General features: G+C 44.7%; 7 protein-coding genes across 8 annotated transcripts; 4 read left to right on the forward strand and 3 right to left on the reverse strand.

Moving 5' to 3' along the window:
* Positions 1–1,224: 1,224 nt before the first annotated feature.
* On the reverse strand, positions 1,225–7,721 carry LOC108016060 (transcription elongation regulator 1). Its single transcript, XM_036819309.3, has 8 exons — positions 7,432–7,721; positions 5,861–7,368; positions 5,346–5,679; positions 4,870–5,020; positions 2,467–2,868; positions 2,031–2,395; positions 1,639–1,968; positions 1,225–1,478 (listed from the first exon to the last, which is right to left on the reverse strand). The coding sequence occupies exons 1-8, from the start codon at positions 7,617–7,619 to the stop codon at positions 1,352–1,354; spliced, it is 3,405 nt and encodes a 1,134-aa protein (XP_036675204.3). The 5' UTR covers positions 7,620–7,721; the 3' UTR covers positions 1,225–1,351.
* A 1,702-nt stretch (positions 7,722–9,423) lies between these two features.
* On the forward strand, positions 9,424–11,371 carry LOC108016061 (HEAT repeat-containing protein 3). The gene has a single exon (XM_017082656.4). The coding sequence runs from the start codon at positions 9,464–9,466 to the stop codon at positions 11,351–11,353; it is 1,890 nt and encodes a 629-aa protein (XP_016938145.4). The 5' UTR covers positions 9,424–9,463; the 3' UTR covers positions 11,354–11,371.
* Positions 11,372–11,480: 109 nt separating this feature from the next.
* CRAT (Carnitine O-Acetyl-Transferase) lies at positions 11,481–14,147 on the reverse strand. Of its 2 annotated transcripts, none has more exons than XM_017082609.4 (5): positions 14,124–14,147; positions 13,616–13,694; positions 12,485–13,551; positions 12,186–12,434; positions 11,481–12,125 (listed from the first exon to the last, which is right to left on the reverse strand). In XM_017082609.4, exons 2-5 carry the CDS (start codon positions 13,652–13,654, stop codon positions 11,564–11,566), a joined length of 1,917 nt encoding a protein of 638 aa, XP_016938098.4. In that variant the 5' UTR covers positions 13,655–13,694; positions 14,124–14,147; the 3' UTR covers positions 11,481–11,563. The 2 variants fall into 2 exon arrangements, with proteins under 2 accessions (XP_016938098.4, XP_016938097.4); XM_017082608.4 differs by lacking the exon at positions 14,124–14,147 and adding an exon at positions 13,764–14,052.
* Positions 14,148–14,725: 578 nt separating this feature from the next.
* On the forward strand, positions 14,726–17,475 carry LOC108016023 (uncharacterized). The gene is made up of 3 exons (XM_017082618.4): positions 14,726–14,988; positions 15,701–16,095; positions 16,516–17,475. Exons 1-3 carry the CDS (start codon positions 14,752–14,754, stop codon positions 17,426–17,428), a joined length of 1,545 nt encoding a protein of 514 aa, XP_016938107.4. The 5' UTR covers positions 14,726–14,751; the 3' UTR covers positions 17,429–17,475.
* A 258-nt stretch (positions 17,476–17,733) lies between these two features.
* Positions 17,734–18,338, forward strand: LOC108016029 (PI-actitoxin-Axm2b). The gene is made up of 2 exons (XM_017082624.4): positions 17,734–17,994; positions 18,053–18,338. Exons 1-2 carry the CDS (start codon positions 17,910–17,912, stop codon positions 18,238–18,240), a joined length of 273 nt encoding a protein of 90 aa, XP_016938113.3. The 5' UTR covers positions 17,734–17,909; the 3' UTR covers positions 18,241–18,338.
* A 125-nt stretch (positions 18,339–18,463) lies between these two features.
* LOC108016018 (uncharacterized) lies at positions 18,464–20,304 on the reverse strand. Its single transcript, XM_017082613.4, has 2 exons — positions 20,085–20,304; positions 18,464–20,024 (listed from the first exon to the last, which is right to left on the reverse strand). Exons 1-2 carry the CDS (start codon positions 20,217–20,219, stop codon positions 18,522–18,524), a joined length of 1,638 nt encoding a protein of 545 aa, XP_016938102.4. The 5' UTR covers positions 20,220–20,304; the 3' UTR covers positions 18,464–18,521.
* Positions 20,305–20,567: 263 nt separating this feature from the next.
* TfIIFalpha (transcription factor IIFalpha) lies at positions 20,568–22,719 on the forward strand. The gene is made up of 4 exons (XM_017082611.4): positions 20,568–20,735; positions 20,805–21,724; positions 21,786–22,376; positions 22,438–22,719. The coding sequence occupies exons 1-4, from the start codon at positions 20,712–20,714 to the stop codon at positions 22,637–22,639; spliced, it is 1,737 nt and encodes a 578-aa protein (XP_016938100.3). The 5' UTR covers positions 20,568–20,711; the 3' UTR covers positions 22,640–22,719.
* The last annotated feature ends 444 nt before the right edge of the window (positions 22,720–23,163 follow it).

The raw sequence follows: 23,163 nt of genomic DNA on the forward strand, positions 1-23,163 counted from the left end.
TGAAAACCAGTTACTTTGTGCCTAACCGAAACCGAAAATGAAATCAATAAGATCAACAACAAGTAAATATTATAACTATAGTATCTAGCAGTTGTAGCGTAACATAGAGAATCGAAATTCTAGAATACATAGAGCAGTCAACTAAAACACCAGCTAATATAGATAGATGCTTGAGTGGGTGCGTGTATATTGATCGGACGGGTGCTGAATGGATCGAAAAAGATCGCAAAGATAGTTCTTTAAAATATTTAGAGGTATGCATACCCCAATTTACATATTTCTTGGTTTCTCTAGCATTACTGGTCATGCTCAAATTATGTTTTTTTATATTGAAATTTTTATTATTTTAACTGATTTTCTCATATTAAATGCAAATTGGGTCATTAAACGGATAAAAGCGTACAACATTGTAATAAGTAGACATCGGGTTATATGCAAAAATTTCGATTTTAAGAGAAATTTGGTTGAATACAAATGTTTGCCCACAAAACCAAGATTTATCAAAAATCTAAACATGAGACCTACGTTTCTGAAAATCCGATATCTACTAAGCAATTAATCCTTAACCATTTGAACCTTCTATTTTTCAACTTTATCAATTGATCGAAAATGTTTGTTTAATATTTAGAAGTATCGTCGACCATCTAAATATTTTAAGCCGATTTCTTTTTCGATCTGTAATAGATTAAACATATATTGTTAAATGGAAATATATATTAAAAATCAGAGCCTGTATGGTGAACCATATTGCGGCGACGGTCTTGCTATTTAACCGATCATATCCCTCATCAAAGGGTTATTGGATTAGTTGAGCTTGTATTAACATGTTTAAACACCAAAACCAGAATCAACTTTATACAAACGAGAGGAAAAAGATTTGTTTGCAACACTAAGGACACATTATTTTCAATATTAGTTCCTAATACACAACCATTTTCCATATGGATGGAAAGAAGTCTGGCTTTGAAAACGAATAAAATTACGGATTATTGTATTTGTATTTATTTTTAGATATTAGTAAACTCGGCTACAGTGCAGAAAGAATGTGTATTAAACAATAATGGTAGCGATGAAGCGAACCGATGAATGGGTAAATAAGAACACAAAGAATTATATAATAATAAATACAAAAAGTGAACCATGATCAACATATAGATACAAATCGGAACTCTAAAATAACGCATAAATGATCAATAAATATTTACGAATGAAAGGAAATATTGGTTTTATTGGTTTAAATTGCATTAATGTGTGTATTTTATTCAATTAAAATATTGGAAGTTAAACAACTTCGGCTTAGTATAATAATTTAATTGTTATGATTAAATTGAATAGTTATGTTATAATGCCACTACTTGTTGCGGCGCGTTGACTCAGAAGCTGTGGGTGGTGGCGGAGGGCCGCGTTTGTTGAGTTCCTCTAGGAAGCCGAGGACAATAGTGTTTCTCTCCTCCTCCATGTGGTCCAGCACCAGATACCTTTGAGAAATAAAAGGTTAAGATTTATGAACTGTACACTTGAAAACAGGTATATTTTTGGGAAATAACACATTGCCAAAATTAGGAACACAATTTTGATTTTGCCATTCGTGTCAAAAATTACAGGCAACAACCAAATGTTAAGCTAATCTGTTCTTACCTTTTGTCGTTCTTCAGTATGTCCTGGATTTCCTTGAGGTGATTGGGATTTTCCTTGATGAGATCGCTGCTCTTGTGGGTGATGAATTTGCACTCCTGCAACAGTTCCCGAAGAGCGGTTTTCGCGGTCATGGTTTTATCCTTGATGTAGTCCCGGAACTCGCGCTCTCCCTTGTCCGAATTGTATTTCAAGTATCGCGGATCCTCTTTGATCAGTTTCTTAATCTCCTTCCAAGTGCTAGTGAGCTGCAGAGTGCCAATCTCGTCCAGCATTTCGCGGAATCGCTCCCGCTTTTTCTTCATCAGATTGTCAATGTGCTCGTTGAATTTTCTGTAAGAGTAAAGTTGATGTACTAAGAATTACATGCTAATGAATAATTCAGTGTTGCTTACCGCTCGCGATCTTCTCGATCGAGGGTCTCGATCAGTTCCCAGCGATGGTCCTTCCGCAACTGGCGCTTTACCTCCTTCCACGTGAAATCCGGCGTCCGCACCAGATCTGTCAGCAGAGCCGTGAAGTGGCCAATGCACTCTTCGCGCATGTGATGCTCGCGTTCCTTGTCCCGATCCCTCAGATGCCCGGCCAGGGTCCGCTGCACCTCCTTCTCCCGCTCCCGAATGCTCTGTTCTGCCCTCAGCTTCTTTTCACGCTCTTTTTGCTTCTGCTCAGCCTCGGTCTCCCGTTGGCGAGCCACCTCGCTGTCGTCGCTGCCGGCTCGCCCTTCCCTATCGGATTCTTCGCGATGCTCACCCTCCTCCTATGAAAAGTAGAAACACATAATTCTGAATTAGCAAAATGTAAACGTAATAAAAAGCATTATTAACTTACCGGAGTATCGCGTTTCTTGCTCTTCTCCGACTTGCTCTTTTCCTCCTTGACTTTCTCCTTTTCCTTGGACGATTTGCGCTCGCGGTCCTTGTCCCTCGAGCGACTGCGTCCTCGATCCTTCCGATTCTTGTCCTTTTCCTTTTCTTTGTCCTTGTCCCTGTCTTTCCGGTCCGATTTGCGTTCTCGGTGTCGCTCTCGTTCTCTTTGTTCTCGCAGCTCCCGCTCCTTTCGCTTCTCCTCCTTCATGATGTGCAGGTAGTCCTCGAAGTACTCCTCCCGGTACATGGAGTCCACCATCCGGTAACGGGGGTCCGACTCAAACTTCTTCTTGATGTCGTACCACCTGGTGTGGCGTTCGATGTCGTGTCGTTCGCGCAGCATATCCAGAAAGTCCTTACGGATCTAAAGTTTGTGAGTGTATGTGAAAGGAATATTGACATGACAGCCATGCGGAAGAGAAGAGAAATGCGACAGAGAGATCGAATTAGAAGTCTGGCATTGATGCGCCCTTCACTTAACATTCTATCACTTAATGGGCTAACCTAAAGCTTAGGACTACTGTTTCTTAAGCTACTGAACATAGTTACACGGTTTTGTACCTGCAAAAGAAGGGTTTAAATTAGCGATCATAGACTTAGCTGAAACAAAACTTTTGATTAGTTCTGGTCCTGCTTGCTGAGAGAGAATTGGCAGGGACAGACTACAATCGAACCACAAAATCGCGTTTGGTAATGCCAAAATAAATAAAGAAAAAACATAAATTCAAATGAATGCATAATTCACAAAGTTTCAGGTTTGATAATAGTGTACCATTACAAATTTCCCACTATCTTTTTATTTAAAAGTATCATCTGGTTTGTTGATACATTCTTCAGAAATATACAAAAAATTAATAGATCCGAAATGTAATCCACTTAAAACAATTTTTAACAAAGCCTAAAACTTGCTCTTATTATAAAAAATTACTTTTCGCCTAAACTAAACATTTCAACTAAGATCATTGTGTCTAAACTTGAAATTTAAAATACATAAAATAACACAAGAAATCATTTTGTAAATTAACCATTCCTATTTAGAATCCAGCTTTCAACTGTGCCTTTTCTAAATTCAGAAGCAACGTGAAGTAAACTGCAATGGCAAAATATAAGTGCATTAGGAAGTCAAAGCTAAATTAAAATAAACAACACATTTTTAAATAATGGAGGTGCAGAAAAAAGCAATATTTGGAGAATGTGCGTGCTTAACACAGCAGACGGACCAATTAACCCCGCCTTTTCTCTCTTGATCAGCAGGCGGTGGAGGTGAGACTTCAGCAAGGCCGAAGGGTACAATAGTCAATACATCTACAGTAAATATATGGTATATGGTAAGGATAGGGGCTGAGAGCCTTTCAGCGACTTCGGGCCGCTGCCTGAACCTGCCAGAGCAAAGAGCTGAGATCTTAGGGCCCAACAATCTCGTACTTCTTTGGTCTACGCAGGTTGTATTGGGCTGAGTTCGGTTCCTTGGGCTTGCCTCTTTCAGGTGACAAACTGCTGTGTGTGTTCATTATTTGTAAACAAAACGAAAATAGTGGGTTAATTAAATTAAGTATTATTCATACTGTTTGCTCAGCGCCGCAGACACCTGCACACGAATTGCTGTCGCTCTGGATCACTGGAACAATCTCTCTCTGCCTGTCTCCGGCTCGTTGGCATCCATCCGAGAGCCCAACGCGAACTTCTAACTTCATCACTCAAGATCTCCCAATGCCATTCACAACATCGCAACATCCTCTTCTTCACATCGCATATAACATCCGAGAGGGCGACGTGGGGCGTAGGGCGGGAAGTGGAAATCACACCAACGATTATCAGGTAATTTTCAGTTTGGCAAACCTTTCGATATTTTTGTTTTTATTGTTTTTATTAATTGTTTTTATTTCCAAATTTGTCTCTTATTGCAGGAAAACAAATTTTAATGTTTTTGCTTTGTATTTTTCAAGTAACTCACCACACAGATTGCAAACATGTGCGTGGTCAAGTAGATCAGTGGACGGCGATGACGGACGGCGGGCGGAATTGGCTGTTGAGGTGGTTGTACAGGTGGATCTTGATGCTGTTGCTGTTGTGTATTTTGGCTAAGTGGCTAAGGTATCGGGTGGCAAACCACCGGGAACCCAACACGTTCAGGGGTAATTCAATCGATCAGGGTTCAGATTCGGTTTCATTTTCAGTTTGGTTTGATTCGGTTTCGATTCACACGTTGTTTATGGTTTAAAAGTTAACAGAAAATCAATCACATTATGTAAATACGTTTGGCATACAGGTAAGTTAAATATATATAAAGGTATATGCATTTATGTTTAAACATCGAGATACGTAAGGTGATGGGGTTTGGTGCTCGAGCGTACCCTAGGCCTACCTGCTCTTTCTTCAACTGCTTGTCCTCCTTTTCGCGACGTCGCACCTCCACAATGTACTCGTTGAAGAGACTCTCCCGCTCCCGGACCTTCTCGATAGCCCGGTACCGCTCTTCCTTCGCGTTCTTCTGGCTGAACTCGGAGAACGAGGATCTGGAAAACGATTCACGGTTAGCAAATGGATACTATAAACCTTTAAAATGATAGTGAGATCAATATTTTGACTTGGCTCATTTTAAACACATTTTTCTTAGGAAAGGCAACCATTTTCAACGCTGCTTTTTTGCTAGTAGTAACCTAACCAGAGTGGGTATCAAAAAGGTTGATCTAAAAATTATATAGTTATACATATATCTCGGCCTTTCCGAGGGCTGTTATGCTTCAAAGGTTCGGAAGCCCATTTCTACAATATTTTAACGAATACAATAAGTATCCATAGACCAACATAGGTTAACAGGAACCCATTCCCAATACTTACTTGCCATGTAGCCTGGCTTCTTCCATTAGGCTGCGGAAATCCTCCCGCTTCTGGCGCATCTTGTTTCGCTTCTCCTTACGCTCCTCCTCGGCCCGATCCTTGACATACTTTTCAAATACCTGTTTACGTTCCTTTGATGTCAGCAGTAGATACCGCGGATCGAACACGATCTTGTGAAGCTCCTTCTCCCAGGTGCTGAAAGCTGAAACGTCCTTCTCTCTAAGCATTTCCTTGAACTGGGTGACGCGCATCTCTAAGGGTACCAAAGCCCGCTCCTTAGCTGCCCGCTGCTCAGCCTCTAAGGCGGCATCCTCGGCCCGCTTTGACTTTGAAACTAATGTAAGGAAGAGAATAAAATAATAAATGAGTTAGTTAAAATTCATTTGGCTTATCATAATTAAAATATATATATTAAAATAAATATTTAAAGTATATAAATAAACAATAAGTAAATATTAAAAAATTTAAAAGCTTACAAAAACGCTGAAATTCAAAGCATGGCTTCTTTGACTTACTCATTCGCACTCGTTTGGTAGGCACCTCCTCCACACTGGACTCGGACTCAGTTCGAATCTTGATAATCTCGTCGTCATCGTCGTCCTCTGGATCCACCCGCTGCACCTGTTCCAGCTGCTGGGCCTGAACTTGCGTTTGAGCCTGTTCTGCGTGGGCTGCCTCCTCGCTTGATTTTTGATCCGCCTCAGCGGACTTTTCCTGCGGGGTCTTCAGTTGCTCGGGTCGTTCGTTTACCGCCTTGTCAACGTCCTCGCGATTCATTAAATCCTCGGGTCGGTCCCAAACCGAAGTCCTCGTCGATGGATTATAGAAGAAGACGCGAGCGTCTCCTGTCCACACGACACACCAGGGCGTTCCAGCGATGGGTGTACTTGTCACCGGTCGACTCTTGTCCGTCTGCTTTGCAGTAGCTGCCGCCTTCTTCTGCTCCTCCTCCTTTTTCCGCTTCTCTTCCGCCGCCTTCTTAGCCTCCTTTTCGAGGGCGGCAGCCTGCGCCGCCTTGGTATTCTCCGAATTCGCTTTCATTGCTGCAGCAGCGGCTGCAAAAGCGGCATGGGGATCAAATCCCGGCGGCGCAGAGCCCGGTGGCATATGCATCATGGGATTGGGTAGCAGGTGGGGCGGTAGTCCGGACGGAGCCGTTGCCACAGCAGGCGCCACACCAGAGTGGGCAGCCATTCTGGCGGCTTCCATGTCCCTCAGTGCCTGAGGTTTCTCCCATACACTCTCCCCTCGAGCGGCATGAAAGTAGTACGGTCTGCCATCGGGAGCACGATGCTCTGACCACTCTGCTGCCCGCGCAATAACCGCTGGATCGATAACGCCCGGCTTGATGATCAGCGACTTGGCTGGCTTGTTATCCTGGCCGCCATGCATGTGCTGCTGCCAGGGCGGAATGCCAACGCCCCAAGGCGTTCCACCTGGAGCGGCGCCTCCAGGAAATCCGTAAGCCGGCGGCGGCATACAAAACGGCGGTTGTCCAAACCCGGGAGGCGGCTGCATCCCAGGTGGCTGGAACATGGGCGGCGGCTGCTGGCGCACATTTGGAGGCGGCTGGGAAAGCAGCGGAGTCGCCGCATTTGGTGGTGGCTGGCTCATCAGGTGCGGTGGCGGTTGCGAGGTGAGATGGGACGACACCCCTGGAACCTCAATTGGAGTCTCGGCGGCCTTCGCTTCCGCCTTGGCGGCTTGGGCTGGTCGCTTGGCCATCTCCTCCACCTCGGCCTGGGTCATTATCTTGACAGTGGGTCCATCGGGTCGGGTCCAGGTGGTTTCCCTGGTTACCGCATGGTAATAATAGGAGCGGCCGTCCTCCGCCTTGGTTTCCACCCAGATTTCCGGTGGTCCCGTCACTCCGTTTGTCCCAGGAGGGGGTTGTTGCTGCTGCTGCTGCTGCGGCTGCGACTGCTGCTGTTGCGGCGGTGGCTGCTGTTGCTGCTGCAGCGCCTGCTGCTGGGCTGTGTGCTCCCCAATGGGTCGCCCACTGAATGCATTGAAGGGCTTGGTCCTGAAATTGGGTCAAGGTAAAAGGGCTGTTTCACAATCAAAACTGGTTTTCCTGATTACGCACCACTGGCCCTCGCTTGGTTTTTCCTTGGCTATAGCAACGCCATTATTCGGGGTCTCCTGGCTGCCACTACCACTACCATTGCCGTTTCCATTGAGGCCCACTCCTGGTGGGGATTCCCTCGCATCCGGCTTACTGATTGGCGAACTAGCGTGATCGCTGTCCATGCTCTCCTCTAAACTCGCTTCCATTGCACACAAATCTCACTGCACTCCCTAATTTGCATTTATAAATTTTTGTGAAAAAATTGTCTGCACTTCTGCCGCTAGAGATGTAAATTCAACCCAGTGGTCTCGATGAGTAAGTTATCGAATAAAACGAGACAGGTGGCAGCACACGAAGGGCGTTGCCAGACGGGGGTACACTGCTATTCAGCACATTAGCTAAAGTTGGCCTTTCAGAAAATGTGCACCAGGCCCGTTAAAAGCGATATTTAGCCCATGAAAGTTTAAACGTTCAACGTTTTTAATTGTAAAAGCTATTGTTCCGAACAATTTTATGCATAACGTAATTAGTTACTGACTTCTTGTTTGCTTACACTTTTTTTTTTATATTGGACGTTGATGCACTATGGTCAGTACAAACAAGTGGCCCTACGACACCAAGCAAAGCTTGTTACGCGCGGAGCCCATCACCGTTTTGGGCGAGTAAACATAATCGCGAACAAAGAAAAAGACAATGTAACAATAGACAATTAAAAATACAGTTCAATATACGAATAGACAAAATACATCAAGTAAAACTAATTAGTTACTAGGGAGGATAGTATTATTGATTTAAAGATAGGAAGTGAGTCAGTAGTAGATATTAGATGATATAGTCTATTATAATCATTGCAAAGTACTCTAAAAGGTTCATGCATTGCGTAATTAGAGATACAGTGATTTAATACTAAAGGAATATAGTTTCTAGTGAATCTATTTGGCACATTAAAATGCAGGCGACCCAGTAACTCGGGACTCTCTACATCACCATGAATAAGATTTCTAATAAACGTAATACCAAGCATAGTTCTACGGTTAGCTAACGATGGTAAGTTAATTAGAAGTAGTCTACTAGAGTAGGATGGTAGTATTAGGCTTGTATCCCAGTTAAGTCTCCGTAAGGCAAATATTAAGAAGTTTTTTTGCACAGACTCAATCCGGTCTATATGCACCCCATATTGGGGACTCCAAACAGGAGCGCAGTACTCCAGAATTGGTCGGACTAATGAAATAAACAAGGTCTTTGTGACATAGGGATCATCGAATTCCTTCGACCACCTTTTGATAAATGCAAGCACGCCCCTGGCTTTATTTACCATAGTAGTAATGTGATCGGAAAATTTAAGTCTAGGATCCATGTAGACTCCAAGGTCGTCAGCATGCGTTATCCTATCTAACGCACAACCACTCAAAGTATACGTTGAGTAGTGGGGGCTGACACGAAAAAAGGTCATTAGTTTACACTTAGAACCATTTAAATTCAATTCATTATCCATGCACCATGTTTGAAATGCATTTAGATCCGATTGTAAAGCTAAACTTTGTGCGGGGTCATTATATTGCAGGCACAACTTAACGTCATCTGCGTACATAAGAACCCGTGACTTCGTTAAGACTAATGGAAGGTCATTTATAATAATGTAAACAGGAGCGGCCCGAGATGACTTCCTTGTGGTACACCGGAAGTAACTCGGATTAGGGATGACAAAGAGTTTTTAAAAATGACCCTTTGAGTCCTATCATTCAAATAACTTAAAATCCACCTAAGAAGATCACCTGAAAACCCTAAAAGGTCCAATTTCCGGACTAAAATCGGGTGACTTACAGAATCATTTTTGTTAACCAGGAGCGCATTAGAAATATTGCAGAAACTGAATTCGTGTGAACACTCCCAGTAATCACTGGTGAACGCGCCCATACATTGCATGGGGGAGCCACCGTGAATCGATAAATACCGAGAAAACATCGGTGCTGCCAAACATCTGGAAACATCGTCATTTCGCCTCTTGTTCCAGCCCTATAGTAAACACGTGCACTTTTGTTTTGTTGCAATGGGAAAAGTCCGGAAAGTAAAAACGCGGACGCCCTCCGGCGTGGAGACCTCAGCGGATCTTATGCACGCCTTGGACGCGGAAGCGGCGGGCGAGGCCGAGGCCTGCGGGCCCATCGAGGCGATCTGCGTGCACCTGCAGCGGCCGGATGTGGAGGACAAGCTGAACGGACTGCACTCCTTCGCCGTGCTGGCGCTGCGCAAGGAGAAGGTGCGCGAGATTTGCGGCAGCGAGCTGGCCCGGATTGCGGCGCCTCTGCTGTGTGACAAGGAGGGCGCCATCCGGAATGCGGCAGCAGGTGCCTTCCGGAACTTATCGGTGTTTGGCACGGAGGTGTGCGACTTCCTCGTGGAAAACGACATTTTGACCGCTCTTCTGGCACTGATCCGGGGCTATGATCTGACTAAGAATGGCTTCGAAAACGAACTGCATGCGGACACCTACCTGCAGGCCATCCATCTGCTTCGGAATCTTTGCGAGAGCTCGCCCACGGCCACAGAAGCCTTTAACCAAGCCAACTTCCTTCCCATCCTGCTGCTGGGCTTTGACTACCGAAAATTCGGTCTAGAGGTTGCCATTTCAGTGGCCCAACTGGTGCTGGTGGTGTCCGAGAACAACTCCAGTTCATGGAACGTCCTGGCCAGCAGCACCATACTACAAGAACTCCTTGGTGTTCCCGCAGAGAGTCATGCGCAGCTGTACCTCAACGCTTTGGCTGCTGGTATCCTATGCAATGTCCCCGCCTGCTCGGCCGCTCACACACGGGAAATCCTGAACAGCCTGGACAAACTACTCTCCATCGATCCCCACGCCCAGGTTTTGAGTTGCAAAAACGAAATTCAGAATGCCAAATCGAAAGATGAGGCACCAGTGTTGGAGATTTCCATGGAGACGGAGGAGATGACGGAATCCCAGAGCGCTAATCAGTCCAAACCGAATCAATGCGATGCCGATGTAGCACTGAAGAACCTGGAGCACTTGCTAGACGCCCAGCGCCTGGTCGCTGAGATTATCACTAACTTAGGCTCCAGCGATGACCAGAGCAACTGGGATTCAGACAGCAATCAGTCGGAGACTGAGAGCGTGGCCGATTACGAGATGGAGGACGAGGCAACTGACAGTGGAACGGGTGGATTGCCCGTCAATTTCTTGGAGACCATTAAGCAGAACAAAGTGATCGAGAAACTGTGGCAAAAAGCTCAGCCTTTGGATCCTGCTTTGGAGAAGCTTGTTTCTCAGCAAGAAAGCATCAAGGAAAAAGTATCCAAAATGCGTGTGTCCTATTTGATTTGTCTCCAGAACCTATGCAACGTGCTGCCCGCAGAAGATTTGGGAGGCTATAGCGACATTTATAATATGTGGATGAACTTGGGCCAGCAGGCCTTTAAGGGAACCGAAGATTTAACCGTCATGGAGGCCATCACCTCGCTGATGCGCTCGTCGCTTAGTTTACTCAAGGCGCGCAAGGATCTCTTTGGTCAGATGACCGAGAATGACCTTAATATGATAATAGAAGGAGCGAGAAAGTGCGCAGATTTAAATATCCGAGTTAACTGGAACCGAATGCTAGGCACTCTGGGCTCCTTGCTGTCAGAGCCACTGGTTAAGGTAATCACCCTTTATATATTGACTTGGTGTGCCGAGGAGGATGATCTGTGGGCTCTGTCCGAAGGGCTTGATGCGCTAATGGACATTTTCGCCGTGGAGGACTGGCCTCAGATTATCGCGGAGCTGGAGATGTGCGATCGCGTCCAGTCCCTGGAAGTGTTGTTCAAGTCAAAGCTGCGGCAGCAACGCCGCGAGCTGAAGGAGCGACGGGCCACCATCTACACAGTAAAGACGAACTTTGCACGATTCGTTTCCTATTTAAACAAGAACTGTAAACAATAAAATGAACCTGACCACTGATCACAAGAGAATGCTATTATTAAAAGAAAATATTCTTTGGATGTCTTCTAATTTTGCTCATTTTTACAAATAACTGAGGGTGAAATTCTAGCCTGTAAAAAACCCTATATTGACTTGGCGCAATATAATTGACTTTATTTTTAAAGGAGGTATCACTAATCTCTAAAAAAATATGTATTGTGTGAAACTTTTCTACAACTTGGATCTCGGTTCAGGAGGATTCTTTTCTAGAACATTCTTCATTTCGAAAAATGACTGCTCTAGGATTTTAGCAAATTTCAAGTGATCTGTTATCGGGCAATGGCGCCAAGCAGAAATGGCTAAAATAATATCATTTTCACGAGGATTATAGCAGCAAGCGTATCCATCATCAGTGGCCGGTCCATAGCCCATGAAGGCATCATATTTAGTGGCCACCTGTGAGGTGGACATGCGAAAGTGACTCGACTTTACAAAGCCTGGAGATTTAAAGAACTCTGGAATAGGCTTGCTGTTCTCCAGAGCCATCAGCTTCAGTCCTAGTAGGTGACGATCGACTCCTTTTCCTTGAAGAGCTAGCTTGGCGTACGTCTGATGGGACGTTACTGCCTCACGAAGCTTTTTAGCCCGCTCCTGGTCTGTGGCATTGGAGTCCTGCATGGCCCGGGAAAAAGCCAAGGATTCGTTGGAGCACGAACGTATAGTTTCAGTCCGACCGCCATCGAAGATGCGCAAGTGTGCGGACTCATATTGTGCAGGTGGTTCAGAGTGCATCCTATAAGAAACAAGTCATTTAGTTATTTTGAAAAGTTTTACGGGAGGTATGGTTAGTTACTTGAAGAAGGCGAGCTGCAGCGCTATCTGAACAAAACTGTCTGGCCCCAGTCGCTGCTTCTTAATGAAGTCCTTTCCAAACCCGTCGAACTTGAGAACCTTCATCTGGAGCGCGTCGGCAAGTTTGTCGACGTTTTCTTGAGCGGCAGTCAATGCTTTCTCTAGGGTTTTGTTACTTGAAGATAGTTGTAATTTCTGTGCGGGAGCAAAGTCCTCCGAGCCGCTTCCACCGAAGTTAGGATCTTCCTTCCTGAAACCAGATGCATTAGCTTAGCTCCTTACACGCGTTATTCAACTTACATCTTTTGCACCACATAGTCCATCATCATTGCGATGGGCTGTCCTTCGGCTGGCGAGTGCTCATAGGTGAATCCAACGTTTCCATTGGGGTTCACCACCAACTGAATAGTCTTGTCCATCCATCGGTTGCCACTGTTCGTTTTGCTGCCACTTCCATGGATCAGCGAAAGAATCAGTTCGTTGGCCTCTTCACCTGCCTTTAGGGTGGTACCCTCGTCCAGCGAGACAGTGAACAGGGCACTCTGAATGGTCTTAAGGGCGTCCCTGTTACCAGGCGAATCTGACAGGTACTCATAGGCTTCCGCCCAGTTGTCCCTCGAGTCGGTGGTCAGAATACCATAGGGAACTCCCACGGTTGTTTCCTTCAGCATTATATTTTCCAGTTGAGCAGCTAGATATGGGGCAGCAATGAGCTTTCCCTCCTTGTTGTATATTTTCAGTTGGTAGAAGTGATTCTTGTAGATCACCACGACGTAATCTGAGCTCGGATTGTAGACGATCTCGTCTGTACCCCTTCTGGGTATCCGACAGGTGCCGAATACCTTGCCAAACTGACTGTTGTCCAGTTCGTTCTGGCCCATTTTAACAATGGGGATTTTGTTGGCATGCACCAGGTCGTTGAACTCGCCCAATCCGAAGATCACTCTGGACGTATAGTCCAGAAAGGCGTTCGTGTTCTTGAAGTTTTGTTTGGGGAAGGTCATGCCGGGACTCACGAAGACAGTGACCGGATCTCGATATTGCAGGTAGGCAGCTTTTAGCCAGCGGTGGGCCAACCAATTCTTCTCCTTGCTGCCGGTCTCTTCCAGGAGCTGCTGCAAGTCACGTCCCTGATTCTTCAAAAACTCAGCGGTGATCCCCTTTTGCTGCTCCAGTTCCTCGGGAGTGAGCAAGGGTTCCACGGTGGTCATAAAGCGGTTCAGCGTTTCTTCGAGCGGAAGAACATGGTATTTCAGGAGGTTTGGCTGCTCCAAGGTCGAAATCTTCTTGGCGGTGCTGTAGCTGCTGGCGGGTAGCACTCTTTTGGCGATCCCATTCTGGTACTGCTGCGCCAGCGAGCTCTTGGTCTGTAAAGCGATTAGAGGTGGATAGTAAAAGGAAGATGTATGAGTATAACGCTAAGAGCATTACCAGGTTCCATAAAAGCTTTCCATTGCCTCCGAACTTCATCTCGCCGTCGGGTTTCTCGAGGATTCTCTCAAGCGATGTGCTGCAAGACAGAGAAATTGTATTCATGGGTAAATGTGAGGACCGCTCCCCCCTGTAGCTCGAAATTAACCTTTGATATTTGTACATAATCTACCAGTCGCTATAAGAAGCGATAAATAAGTGGCTCACGATTAGCAGCCTGGGGAGGAGGTGCAAGCAAAACGGTTGACAATCAACTGGCAATCAAGAGAGCAATCCACGTAGGCAGCAGGGTATGGAGCTCAACTCGAATGCTATCAGCGACCGGTTTACTTTCACTCTCACGCACTGCGCTTTTCGATATCCAGACAGCGGTTTATTTACTGGATACATTAATGCTAAATACAAGTATTAAGTTATATAACTTATCATTGCCGCGCTTGTCCTTTGCCCTCATATTACAATTATGAAGTAACTGTTTACTGTACTAAGGTTTTCTCGAGTTTATTACCTTCCTTATGCAAATCAAAACAAAAAACAGCTGTTTTTAATAGCAACAAGTAAAAACTTCAGTGTCCCAATTTAAAAGCTTTCCACAAGTCGTGGTTTTGACTTTAATATCAATTGCAGTAGTAAGGACTATTACAAAACGTTTAATAATTTTTAAAATATTTAAATTTAAAAATTAAACATACTATCGATACTCCAAAATATTTTTGTTTTATTAACATAGACGACTATCGATGTTTTTACCAGCCCAAAGCGGAAATAAGGAAAAGTAAGGGGAACTCCTTTCGCTTAGAACCTCTGATTAAAACCTTTGAGAGTAAATTCACAGTCAAACTTTCTTTTCTTAAACATATCTATTTGTAAAAATAGGTTTCAACAAAAATAAAATAAATTATTCTATATTTGTAGCACATATCATGATAGTAGAGAAAAACAGTACTTTTAAAAGTCTTAAAAAATAAAAATTGGTAAAAATAAGGTAAATGATCACAATATTTTATAAATTATTTTGTTATCCATTGATTTCGCTGTATTTTTCCATCTGTAAAAATTTTAATTTTACGGATTGATGTGTTAATATGTATATTTTGCAATGCAATCTTTAATACGCCTTGATCTCTGGATGGAAAATGTTGGCCTTTGGGACTTTCCTGTTTGCCATTTTGGCCATTCATTTGGCAACAGCACAGGAAACCACCACAGGGGCGACGAAAACCACGACCAGTGCAGCAGGAAAGGAGGCTGGTACTACAGCCCTGGGAGCAGCGGAAAACAGCTCGACCAACGATACGGATACGGTTCCTGACTACTGTGATCCCTCGTTGTGCAGCCCTGGACAAAAGCATGTGGCATGCAACGACACAATCGTAAGTTAAAGGTGTGCCACGTAAGCGGCCTGCTATGTTTTTCAATTTATTGTTTAAATGCAGCCCATTTGAATATTCTCCACAAACATTCGTGAATGGAATTTGAATCACTTTTCCTTTTGTTTAAATTTAAATATTTGTTTAGCGAAAGCCATTCAATAATATCCATGATTTTTTAATCTTTTTATGAGCTATTGTGTGACAGAAAACTAATCAGACGTGTATTATAAAAATGATTAGATATGGCGGTTACTTAAATCGTGTCGGAATTGATTATATTGAATTGAAAAGTAAATAGTACATTCAATGAAACCTTTTTCATTCAGAAAACAAGTGTAACAATTTCAGTATTATTTAATTTTAAAAAACAAAAAAATGCTCGTAGAATTCGACGACGCTTTAATGGAATCCATTAAATCACAATTAATTCCATTTTTGGGGTTCTCACAGAAATTCAGTCAACTTTTTTAATCTTTTAAAATCTAACCGAAGAGTGGGGTTTAAAAAAAGCGCACTCAAAAGCATGGGAAAAGCTGTACGGACTTTATGTGATCCCGACGGACTTTTACGTGATATCCCGAAAATAGACAGGGATTTCTGTGACACCCCTGATTATATTGAGTTCTAAATTCATCACTGCAGAAAATGCTGGATTGTTGCGTTTGAAAGATTTTCCAACCGGTCCGAAAATATTAAAAATTATATTTTTAAGGGACTGCATAGCGATTGTTCCCTTGATGCTGAAGTTGTAGTCATACACGATAGGCTGGAAAAATTTATACTACGCCGTTTTAATGAGCTTCGGGATAGCGTGGCCAAGGGTGGATTTAACGGATTAAGCCCGGCTGCTCGCATGGGCACCTTGAAGTGGGATCACGAGCTGGCTTTCCTAGCCAAATACAACGTGGAAGACTGTGTCTTGAGAAACGATGAGTGTCGGAATACGAAGACAGCAGTCCACGCTGGCCAGACTGTGGGTTATCGAGCTATAAAAGGAAAGATACCAGATTTGGAGGACGTCCTCAAGGATATTACATCGGTATGGATGCGGGAGAACACCGGAACTTCGATGTTGGACATTATGAAGTACAAGGATCCGCATAAGGGGTAAGAACTACTTTTGGCGTTACTAAGTCATGATTTCAAAAAAATAAACATTTAAATTAACCAGATGAATTAAAGTGCAGGTAAATAATTGAACATATCAACCTTATTTAAATAAACCTACAAATTTCAAAACTAAATTTATAAGTACATATGAAAATCCAATCATTTTAATTTAACAAATATTTTACGTTATTGACTTAACTCAAATAAATCATTAATATATGCGATTTCCCAGAACGTTCTTATTTATTAACAGAATTTTTTATGAAAAACCTAACATTTCCAAGTTGAAAATTAAAAAAAAACGCAATGGATGTTCAGCGAAAAATACTTAAATTGAATACTTGGATTTTCTACGTTTTTTAATCATACTCATTTAAATATTGTTAACTAATAATAATTTATAATCATTTCCGTTAGGCCCCCCAAGTACAACTTTATACAGATCGTGTTGGAGAACGCTGAGTACGTGGGCTGTGCTATCGTTCAGCAGTCCCATAACCGCTGGCATCAGACGTTCTTTACTTGTAACTTTGGCCACGCCCCCGTTGTGGGTGCGAGGGTATACGAAGGCGCCCAGGTGGCCGGAAAACTCTGCAAGACCGGAGTCAACCCCAAACATGTACACCTCTGTTCCGAAACCGAGACCTACGAAAAGGTTCTACCAGCAGTTGGGAACTCGTCAAATGCCGAAGTTAAAACGAGAACAGTGAGGAAAGGGGACTTTGTGATGCTTAGCAGCGATCAAATACGCGCTAGAGATGGATCAGAAGCAGGGACCCCAGCACCTGAAGGAGGAGCAGGCGCTCCGGCAACCCAACCCGCTGAAGGAGCAACCACCACTGGCGCTCCAGGTGCTGAAGGTGCAGCCACTACGGCAGCGGCGGCAGGGGAAACCCCTGCTCCAGCAGCAGGAGCAGTGGTAACACCCGGTTCCCCAGGAGCCCCGTCAAAAGCGGGGACACCGGGTCCTGTTGAAGGTGTATTGGAACCCGAACCAGAACCTCTGGACAAAGACGCGCTGGAGAAGAAATTTGAACGCTTCCTGGAGTTGATGAAGCTTGCTGAGAAGTATCATGGTCGTCGCCAGGTCGTAGTGATAACCAGCAACCACGAGGTGGAGGATGATCACACGAAGAAGACGGGCGGTGAAGGCGACCCCCATTTGAGAACATTGGAGCAAGCTGTCTACAGTAGGATGCGCAGCCGTCGCTTGAAGATGCGAAGCAGCGGAATAATGTTGCGGACCATGAGTCACAGTGCCGGGCAAAACAGACGAAGTCCCCCAAGAAAGAGCTCCTATTGGGCTCCCCAGTGGATCGGTATAGCTTAATATTACAAACTTCACTTAAAATTAAATAAATATTTGGAGCTATAAGACTTCTTTAATTTAGATTCCTGACTAATGGGTATAACAAAGGTTCTTGAAAGAAACCATGACTTAGTTTAACACCTTTCATTAAGGTAAATACATTCACTTTTTATCGACAATTAAGTAAAGCACAAGTGTTTTTTCCTTGACACAAATATTATTAAGAAAGATTAATCGAAAGTCGATTTAGCAGTTTTTTTTGAAGAAAAATACATCTCCATTGTGAGAGCAGATTTTTGTAATATACTTACTGATAAATAAGATGTTCCTAAAGAAAGTTGACTTTTTAGAATAGCACTATCCGATCGTCTCAAGATAATAAAGACCATTGTTGAGATGTTTTGATTCGATTTGGGAAAAATGTGTGCGTCCAGCTATAAAAAGCTCATTAAACTGTCAAGATTAGTCAAACTCATTCGAGCATCCTAAAAATCCGTTCAAAATGAAGTTGCTTCTGGTTCTGGCCTGCGTTGTCCTTTATGTGTCACTCACATGTGCCCAGGAACGCTGCGTCGGACGTCCTAGTAGTAGGTTTACATTTGACTGCTGAAGCTGTATTACTCTATCAACGTTTTTTTCAAATAGACCGCCAGAATTGCGTCGGGGGTAAGCATGAAGGACGTGGAGGTGGCCAATGCCGAAGAAGTGCTATGGACGAAATGTGGTACTGGGACCAGAGATCCAGGAGGTGCATCAAGATGAAATATCTCGGATGTGGCGGCAACCAAAACCGCTACTGCTCCTTGAGGCACTGTCAAAGTTCGTGTCCGTGAACTTATACATTTTAATTGATCTTGACTCCGTTTTGGTGATATGATGTTTTCGCTTCAGTTTTATCCAACATTAAATATAAAATTGCAATAAAATAATACATCACAAATTTGTATGTTTTGATTTTGTGATGTTGCTTAAAATAGCTAATTAGGGTGAACTCTAAATTCGGAAAATGCAGTTAAAAATCCGCGCTACAGCAACAAACTTTTTGTGTATCAAAAGTTAAATAATTCTTTCAGATTCTTTATTTTGCAGCTAATAGACTTAAACTAGGATAGATCTAAAGCTTTTCACGTTGCATCGCTTTCCAGATAGCGTTCATTCGAATGTGCCCCTCTCGCAGATTATTCAGCATGGCTTCGACGGTGCCTTCGACTGGCGATGATGTCCGGATAACCCCAGCTCTTTTGCATCCGACTATATGGCGATCGTGGCGCCATTTGGTTTTGAATGTTTTATTACAGTGCTCGCAAGCAAGATTTTCCTCGTCTCCATCCTCCTCGCCATCGGAACCAGCTTCATCCCGCTTGGTTGCTTTACCGGACCTACTGGGACTGGACCATCTGGGCTCCGGTTTTATGAGCAATTGCGTCTTGTTCTTACGCTGCAGCTCCTCCTGGTGGTTGTAGCGGATGTGGTTGAGAATCTTCGAGGTGCTGGTCTTGGTGCGATCGCAGAGTGTGCACTTAAGGTAGGATCTGTAAGGCAGATGCTTGAAGTAGTGCTTTTGCAGAAGCGACCTATTGGTCGTCGGCTGCACCTCACGGCAGTGCAGGCACATGGCCTTGCGCCCCGGCTCCATAATCTTGAAGCTGTTCTCGATAATGTGCTCGAAGTCGTGCTTCTTGAACACGTGCGCGCGCCATCCATCCATCGAGGCGATCTCTTTGCCGCAGTTTGGGCACAAGTATGACACGAGCTTTATCAGGCCATTGGTGGACATCTCTGTATCTGAGTCGCGGGTAGGCGTCGTTGACAGGCGACGACGCTTAGCTGCTTGAACCACTGAGTCCGATTTCATATCTTTCTTCAACTGGGCCACCTCCTCCTTGCCGAGGGCGTCGATCTCGATGATGACCACTTCCTGATTTTTCTGTGGCAGTTCTGTTTCCGCCAGCTGCTGCTCCTCAACTGCTGTTCCTTTGCTGGTGGTGGTGCCATCCTCAAAGATCTCCTGGCACAGAGCATCCAGATCGTCTTCATACTTGGACACCTTTTCCTCCTCCTTGCGCACGATGTCCTCGTAGGCATTCAAACACCGATCCAGATTCTGTTCACTGACATTTGTATTGACCTTAGTGGCGACCGCAGGAGCTGTTGCTACTGCTGCCGCTGGTTGAGTGGGAGATTTCTCCAACTCCGTGTTTAGATCGATGTCCATGAGAGCCTTCTGCAGCAGATCCTTTTGCTTTCTGTTCACAGATCCTTTGGGGCGGCCGCGTCCCTTTGATGGACTCCCTGAATCAGATCCTGCCACAGTGGTGGTCTTTGTTTGCTGCTGCCGCTTCATCTGACGCAGTTTGTTCTCGTACTTCTCGATCTCCCGCATGTGCGTGTCCAAGAGGTGGACATTCAGAGCCCTGCGCCTTGTGTACGCCATGCGGCAGTGTACGCAGCGGTAGGTTTCACTGTGCTCCAGGTGCATGAAGTAGTGGTACTGCAGCAGGGCGATAGTCTTGTGGGCGTTCTCCACCCACTTGAAGCACAGCTGGCACTCGTGGAAGCGCTCGTCGATCTGGATGAAGTTAAAGTCCGAGTAGGTCTTCTTCAGATAGTCGTGTTTCTGTGGGCACATAACAAATCAGTAAACGACGCTTAAGCTTGGAGAAAATCTTCAACTTGCCGTGTTCAGATGCTGACGCCACTCGGCCTGCGTGCGAAAGGCCTTTCCGCATTCCGGGCATATGTATACCATGTGCGCCTCCAGGCGCGCATTCAGCCGGCTCTGCTCATCCGAGAGCGTCACGTTCCGCGACATATTTCTTTATTTTTAAGCGTCCTATTGCCCAAGTAAAATTCAACAATCCAAACTACACTAATTCCGCGAGACTGACAACTAGAGATGAGCGATAACCGGCACAGAGTCAGTGCTTTAACTGTGACGGTGAAGGGTCACTGTTTTTTGATCAAAAAGTTTTTTCCCAAAGCTTTTGAGTGGTTTAAAGTCAGGACAAATTAAACAACATGTTTAATTTTATTTTTAGTTATTGTCTTAAAATATTAGTAGTGTAAAGAACTTAAAATGTAATCCCTACATAAATGTTTATGTAACAGTGAGTTAGAATAGACAGCCCTGGTTTTCGATAAATAACAGGTCCATTCACTGTAGTTTTTTTATCGGACCATCTGCACATCACTAGGAAATCCAGCACTTCTGCCCGCGACTTGAAATAGTTTGGAAAATATATTAAAATATCCGTTAATTTGGAACATATGGTAGTTATTAAGCCTTACGGTGGAACATATAACCATGTCGAGTGCGTCGAAGTCGGTGGTAAGTCGTAAATCTCACCGCTTTCTCCTCCAATACTTCATTTGCGGACTTAACTTGATCTTTTCGCAGCCGAACGCTGCTAGCGGGAGCTCCACGTCCGCAGCTGCTGCCGCCGCAGCCTCCGTCGCCTCAGGATCCGCCTCCTCCTCCGCCAACGTGCAGGAGTTCAAGATCCGGGTGCCCAAGATGCCCAAGAAGCACCATGTGATGAGGTTCAATGCCACGCTGAACGTAGATTTCGCCCAGTGGCGCAATGTGAAACTGGAGCGGGAGAACAACATGAAGGAGTTTCGAGGCATGGAGGAAGACCAGCCCAAGTTCGGTGCTGGATCGGAATACAACCGGGACCAGCGAGAAGAGGCACGCCGGAAGAAATTTGGAATTATAGCGCGGAAGTACCGCCCGGAGGCGCAGCCTTGGATCCTGAAAGTAGGCGGCAAGACCGGAAAGAAGTTCAAGGGTATCCGAGAGGGCGGCGTGGGAGAGAATGCCGCCTTCTATGTATTCACTCACGCACCAGACGGCGCCATTGAGGCGTATCCCCTGACCGAATGGTACAACTTCCAGCCCATTCAACGATACAAATCTCTTTCGGCGGAGGAGGCCGAACAGGAATTCGGTCGCCGGAAGAAGGTTATGAACTACTTCTCCCTTATGTTGCGGAAGCGCCTGCGCGGCGACGAGGAGGAGGAGCAGGATCCAGAGGAGGCTAAGCTGATAAAGGCAGCCACCAAGAAGTCCAAGGAGCTTAAGATTACTGACATGGACGAATGGATCGATTCCGAGGATGAGTCCGACTCGGAGGACGAGGAGGATAAGAAGAAAAAGGAGCAGGAAGACAGCGACGACGGCAAGTCCAAAGGCAAGGGCAAGAAGGGCGCAGACAAGAAAAAGAAAAAGCGGGATGTGGATGACGAGGCTTTCGAAGAGTCGGACGACGGTGACGAAGAGGGCAGGGAAATGGACTACGACACCAGCTCCAGTGAAGAGTACGTATCACACTTTATATATATTTATCATATTGTAACCACTGTTTATGCGTGATTTTAGTGAACCAGATCCGGAGGCAAAGGTGGACAAGGACATGAAAGGCGTGGCGGAGGAGGATGCGTTGCGGAAGTTGCTCACCTCCGATGAAGAGGAGGAGGACGAGAAGAAGTCTGATGAGTCTGACAAGGAGGACGCCGATGGCGAGAAGAAAAAGAAGGATAAGGGCAAGGACGAGGGCTCCAAGGACAAAAAGAAGAAGAAACCGTCCAAGGACGACAAGAAGGGCAAGTCAACTGGCAGCGGAGACTCGTCCACAGACTTCAGCTCCGACAGCACGGACTCCGAGGACGACCTCAGCAACGGGCCGCCCAAAAAGAAGCCCACCTCAAAGGACAAAGACAAGGAGAAGGAGAAGGAAAAAGAGAGCGCTGCCAGCAGCAAGGCCTCGACCAGCAGCAGCAGCAATGCCAACAAATCGCGCTCGGCTACGCCCACGCTTTCGACGGATGCCAGCAAGCGCAAGATGAACAGCCTGCCCAGCGATCTCACCGGCTCGGACACCAGCAACAGTCCCACAAGCACTCCCGCGAAGAGGCCCAAGAACGAGATTAGCACATCGCTGCCCTCATCCTTCTCTGGCGGCAAAGTCGAGTAAGCAACACCTTGGAATCCACACTGGAATATCTAATTATCCTGCATTCATTTTCTTTAGGGACTACGGCATCACAGAGGAGGCAGTGCGTCGCTATCTCAAGCGCAAACCCCTTACGGCCACCGAACTGCTTACCAAGTTCAAGAACAAGAAGACGCCCGTCTCGAGCGACCGGTTGGTCGAGACCATGACGAAAATCCTAAAGAAGATAAATCCCGTCAAGCACACTATCCAAGGGAAAATGTATCTCTGGATCAAGTAGCCTGCAGTTATGTGATTTTAAAGTTTCATAATCCAAATGCATTATTGTTCCACTTAATATATTCTCGCAATCATTTAAAATTCGTGTTTAAATCGGGTTAACTTAAGAAAGTATCAAATTAGCATGTAGGAACAGAATCTCTCGGAAATCAAAGATGTGAAAAGAAATTATTTGATAATCAAGTCAGTTAATAAACAATTATTGGAACTACGATATTATTGGTATTATGAGTCTAAATAGGAACAGGAACTTTTAAAGAAATTAAACTTGAAGTTTATTAACATTGTTTTTTGTCATGATTAAGTCTTGAATCTTTATTGAAAAAACAATTTCAAATATATTTCTATCCGCCCTAATAGTAGAAAATCCCAGCGACAAATAAGCAGTTTTTAAAGGTATATTTAAAACATTTAGAACAACATTTTGAATTTTCAAATAGGGCTTTTGTTTACATTTGGGTGCTAGGGATGTGATTTTGTATGGTGAAAATCGAATACTATCGGAAGAAAAAGGAAACGTCGATA

This window comes from Drosophila suzukii, chromosome 3 (assembly GCF_043229965.1).
Source record: "Drosophila suzukii chromosome 3, CBGP_Dsuzu_IsoJpt1.0, whole genome shotgun sequence".
In the NCBI taxonomy this organism is placed as follows: Eukaryota; Metazoa; Arthropoda; class Insecta; order Diptera; family Drosophilidae; genus Drosophila; species Drosophila suzukii.

Coding starts and splice junctions, on each gene's coding strand:
- LOC108016060 (XM_036819309.3), bottom strand. CDS start 7,619: ATGGAAGCGAGTTTAGAGGAGAGCATGGACAGCGATCACGCTAGTTCG. Junction 5,021..5,345: donor GAAGCCAGGCTACATGGCAA/GTAAGTATTGGG, acceptor ATCGTTTTCCAG/ATCCTCGTTCTCCGAGTTCA. Junction 1,969..2,030: donor GATCGAGAAGATCGCGAGCG/GTAAGCAACACT, acceptor TTACTCTTACAG/AAAATTCAACGAGCACATTG.
- LOC108016061 (XM_017082656.4), top strand. CDS start 9,464: ATGGGAAAAGTCCGGAAAGTAAAAACGCGGACGCCCTCCGGCGTGGAG.
- CRAT (XM_017082608.4), bottom strand. Junction 13,552..13,615: donor GAAAGCTTTTATGGAACCTG/GTAATGCTCTTA, acceptor ATCGCTTTACAG/ACCAAGAGCTCGCTGGCGCA. Junction 12,435..12,484: donor GACTATGTGGTGCAAAAGAT/GTAAGTTGAATA, acceptor ATCTGGTTTCAG/GAAGGAAGATCCTAACTTCG.
- LOC108016023 (XM_017082618.4), top strand. CDS start 14,752: ATGTTGGCCTTTGGGACTTTCCTGTTTGCCATTTTGGCCATTCATTTG. Junction 14,989..15,700: donor TGGCATGCAACGACACAATC/GTAAGTTAAAGG, acceptor TATATTTTTAAG/GGACTGCATAGCGATTGTTC. Junction 16,096..16,515: donor TACAAGGATCCGCATAAGGG/GTAAGAACTACT, acceptor CATTTCCGTTAG/GCCCCCCAAGTACAACTTTA.
- LOC108016029 (XM_017082624.4), top strand. CDS start 17,910: ATGAAGTTGCTTCTGGTTCTGGCCTGCGTTGTCCTTTATGTGTCACTC. Junction 17,995..18,052: donor CTGCGTCGGACGTCCTAGTA/GTAGGTTTACAT, acceptor TTTTTCAAATAG/ACCGCCAGAATTGCGTCGGG.
- LOC108016018 (XM_017082613.4), bottom strand. CDS start 20,219: ATGTCGCGGAACGTGACGCTCTCGGATGAGCAGAGCCGGCTGAATGCG. Junction 20,025..20,084: donor GGCGTCAGCATCTGAACACG/GCAAGTTGAAGA, acceptor ATGTGCCCACAG/AAACACGACTATCTGAAGAA.
- TfIIFalpha (XM_017082611.4), top strand. CDS start 20,712: ATGTCGAGTGCGTCGAAGTCGGTG. Junction 21,725..21,785: donor GACACCAGCTCCAGTGAAGA/GTACGTATCACA, acceptor GCGTGATTTTAG/TGAACCAGATCCGGAGGCAA. Junction 22,377..22,437: donor TTCTCTGGCGGCAAAGTCGA/GTAAGCAACACC, acceptor CATTTTCTTTAG/GGACTACGGCATCACAGAGG.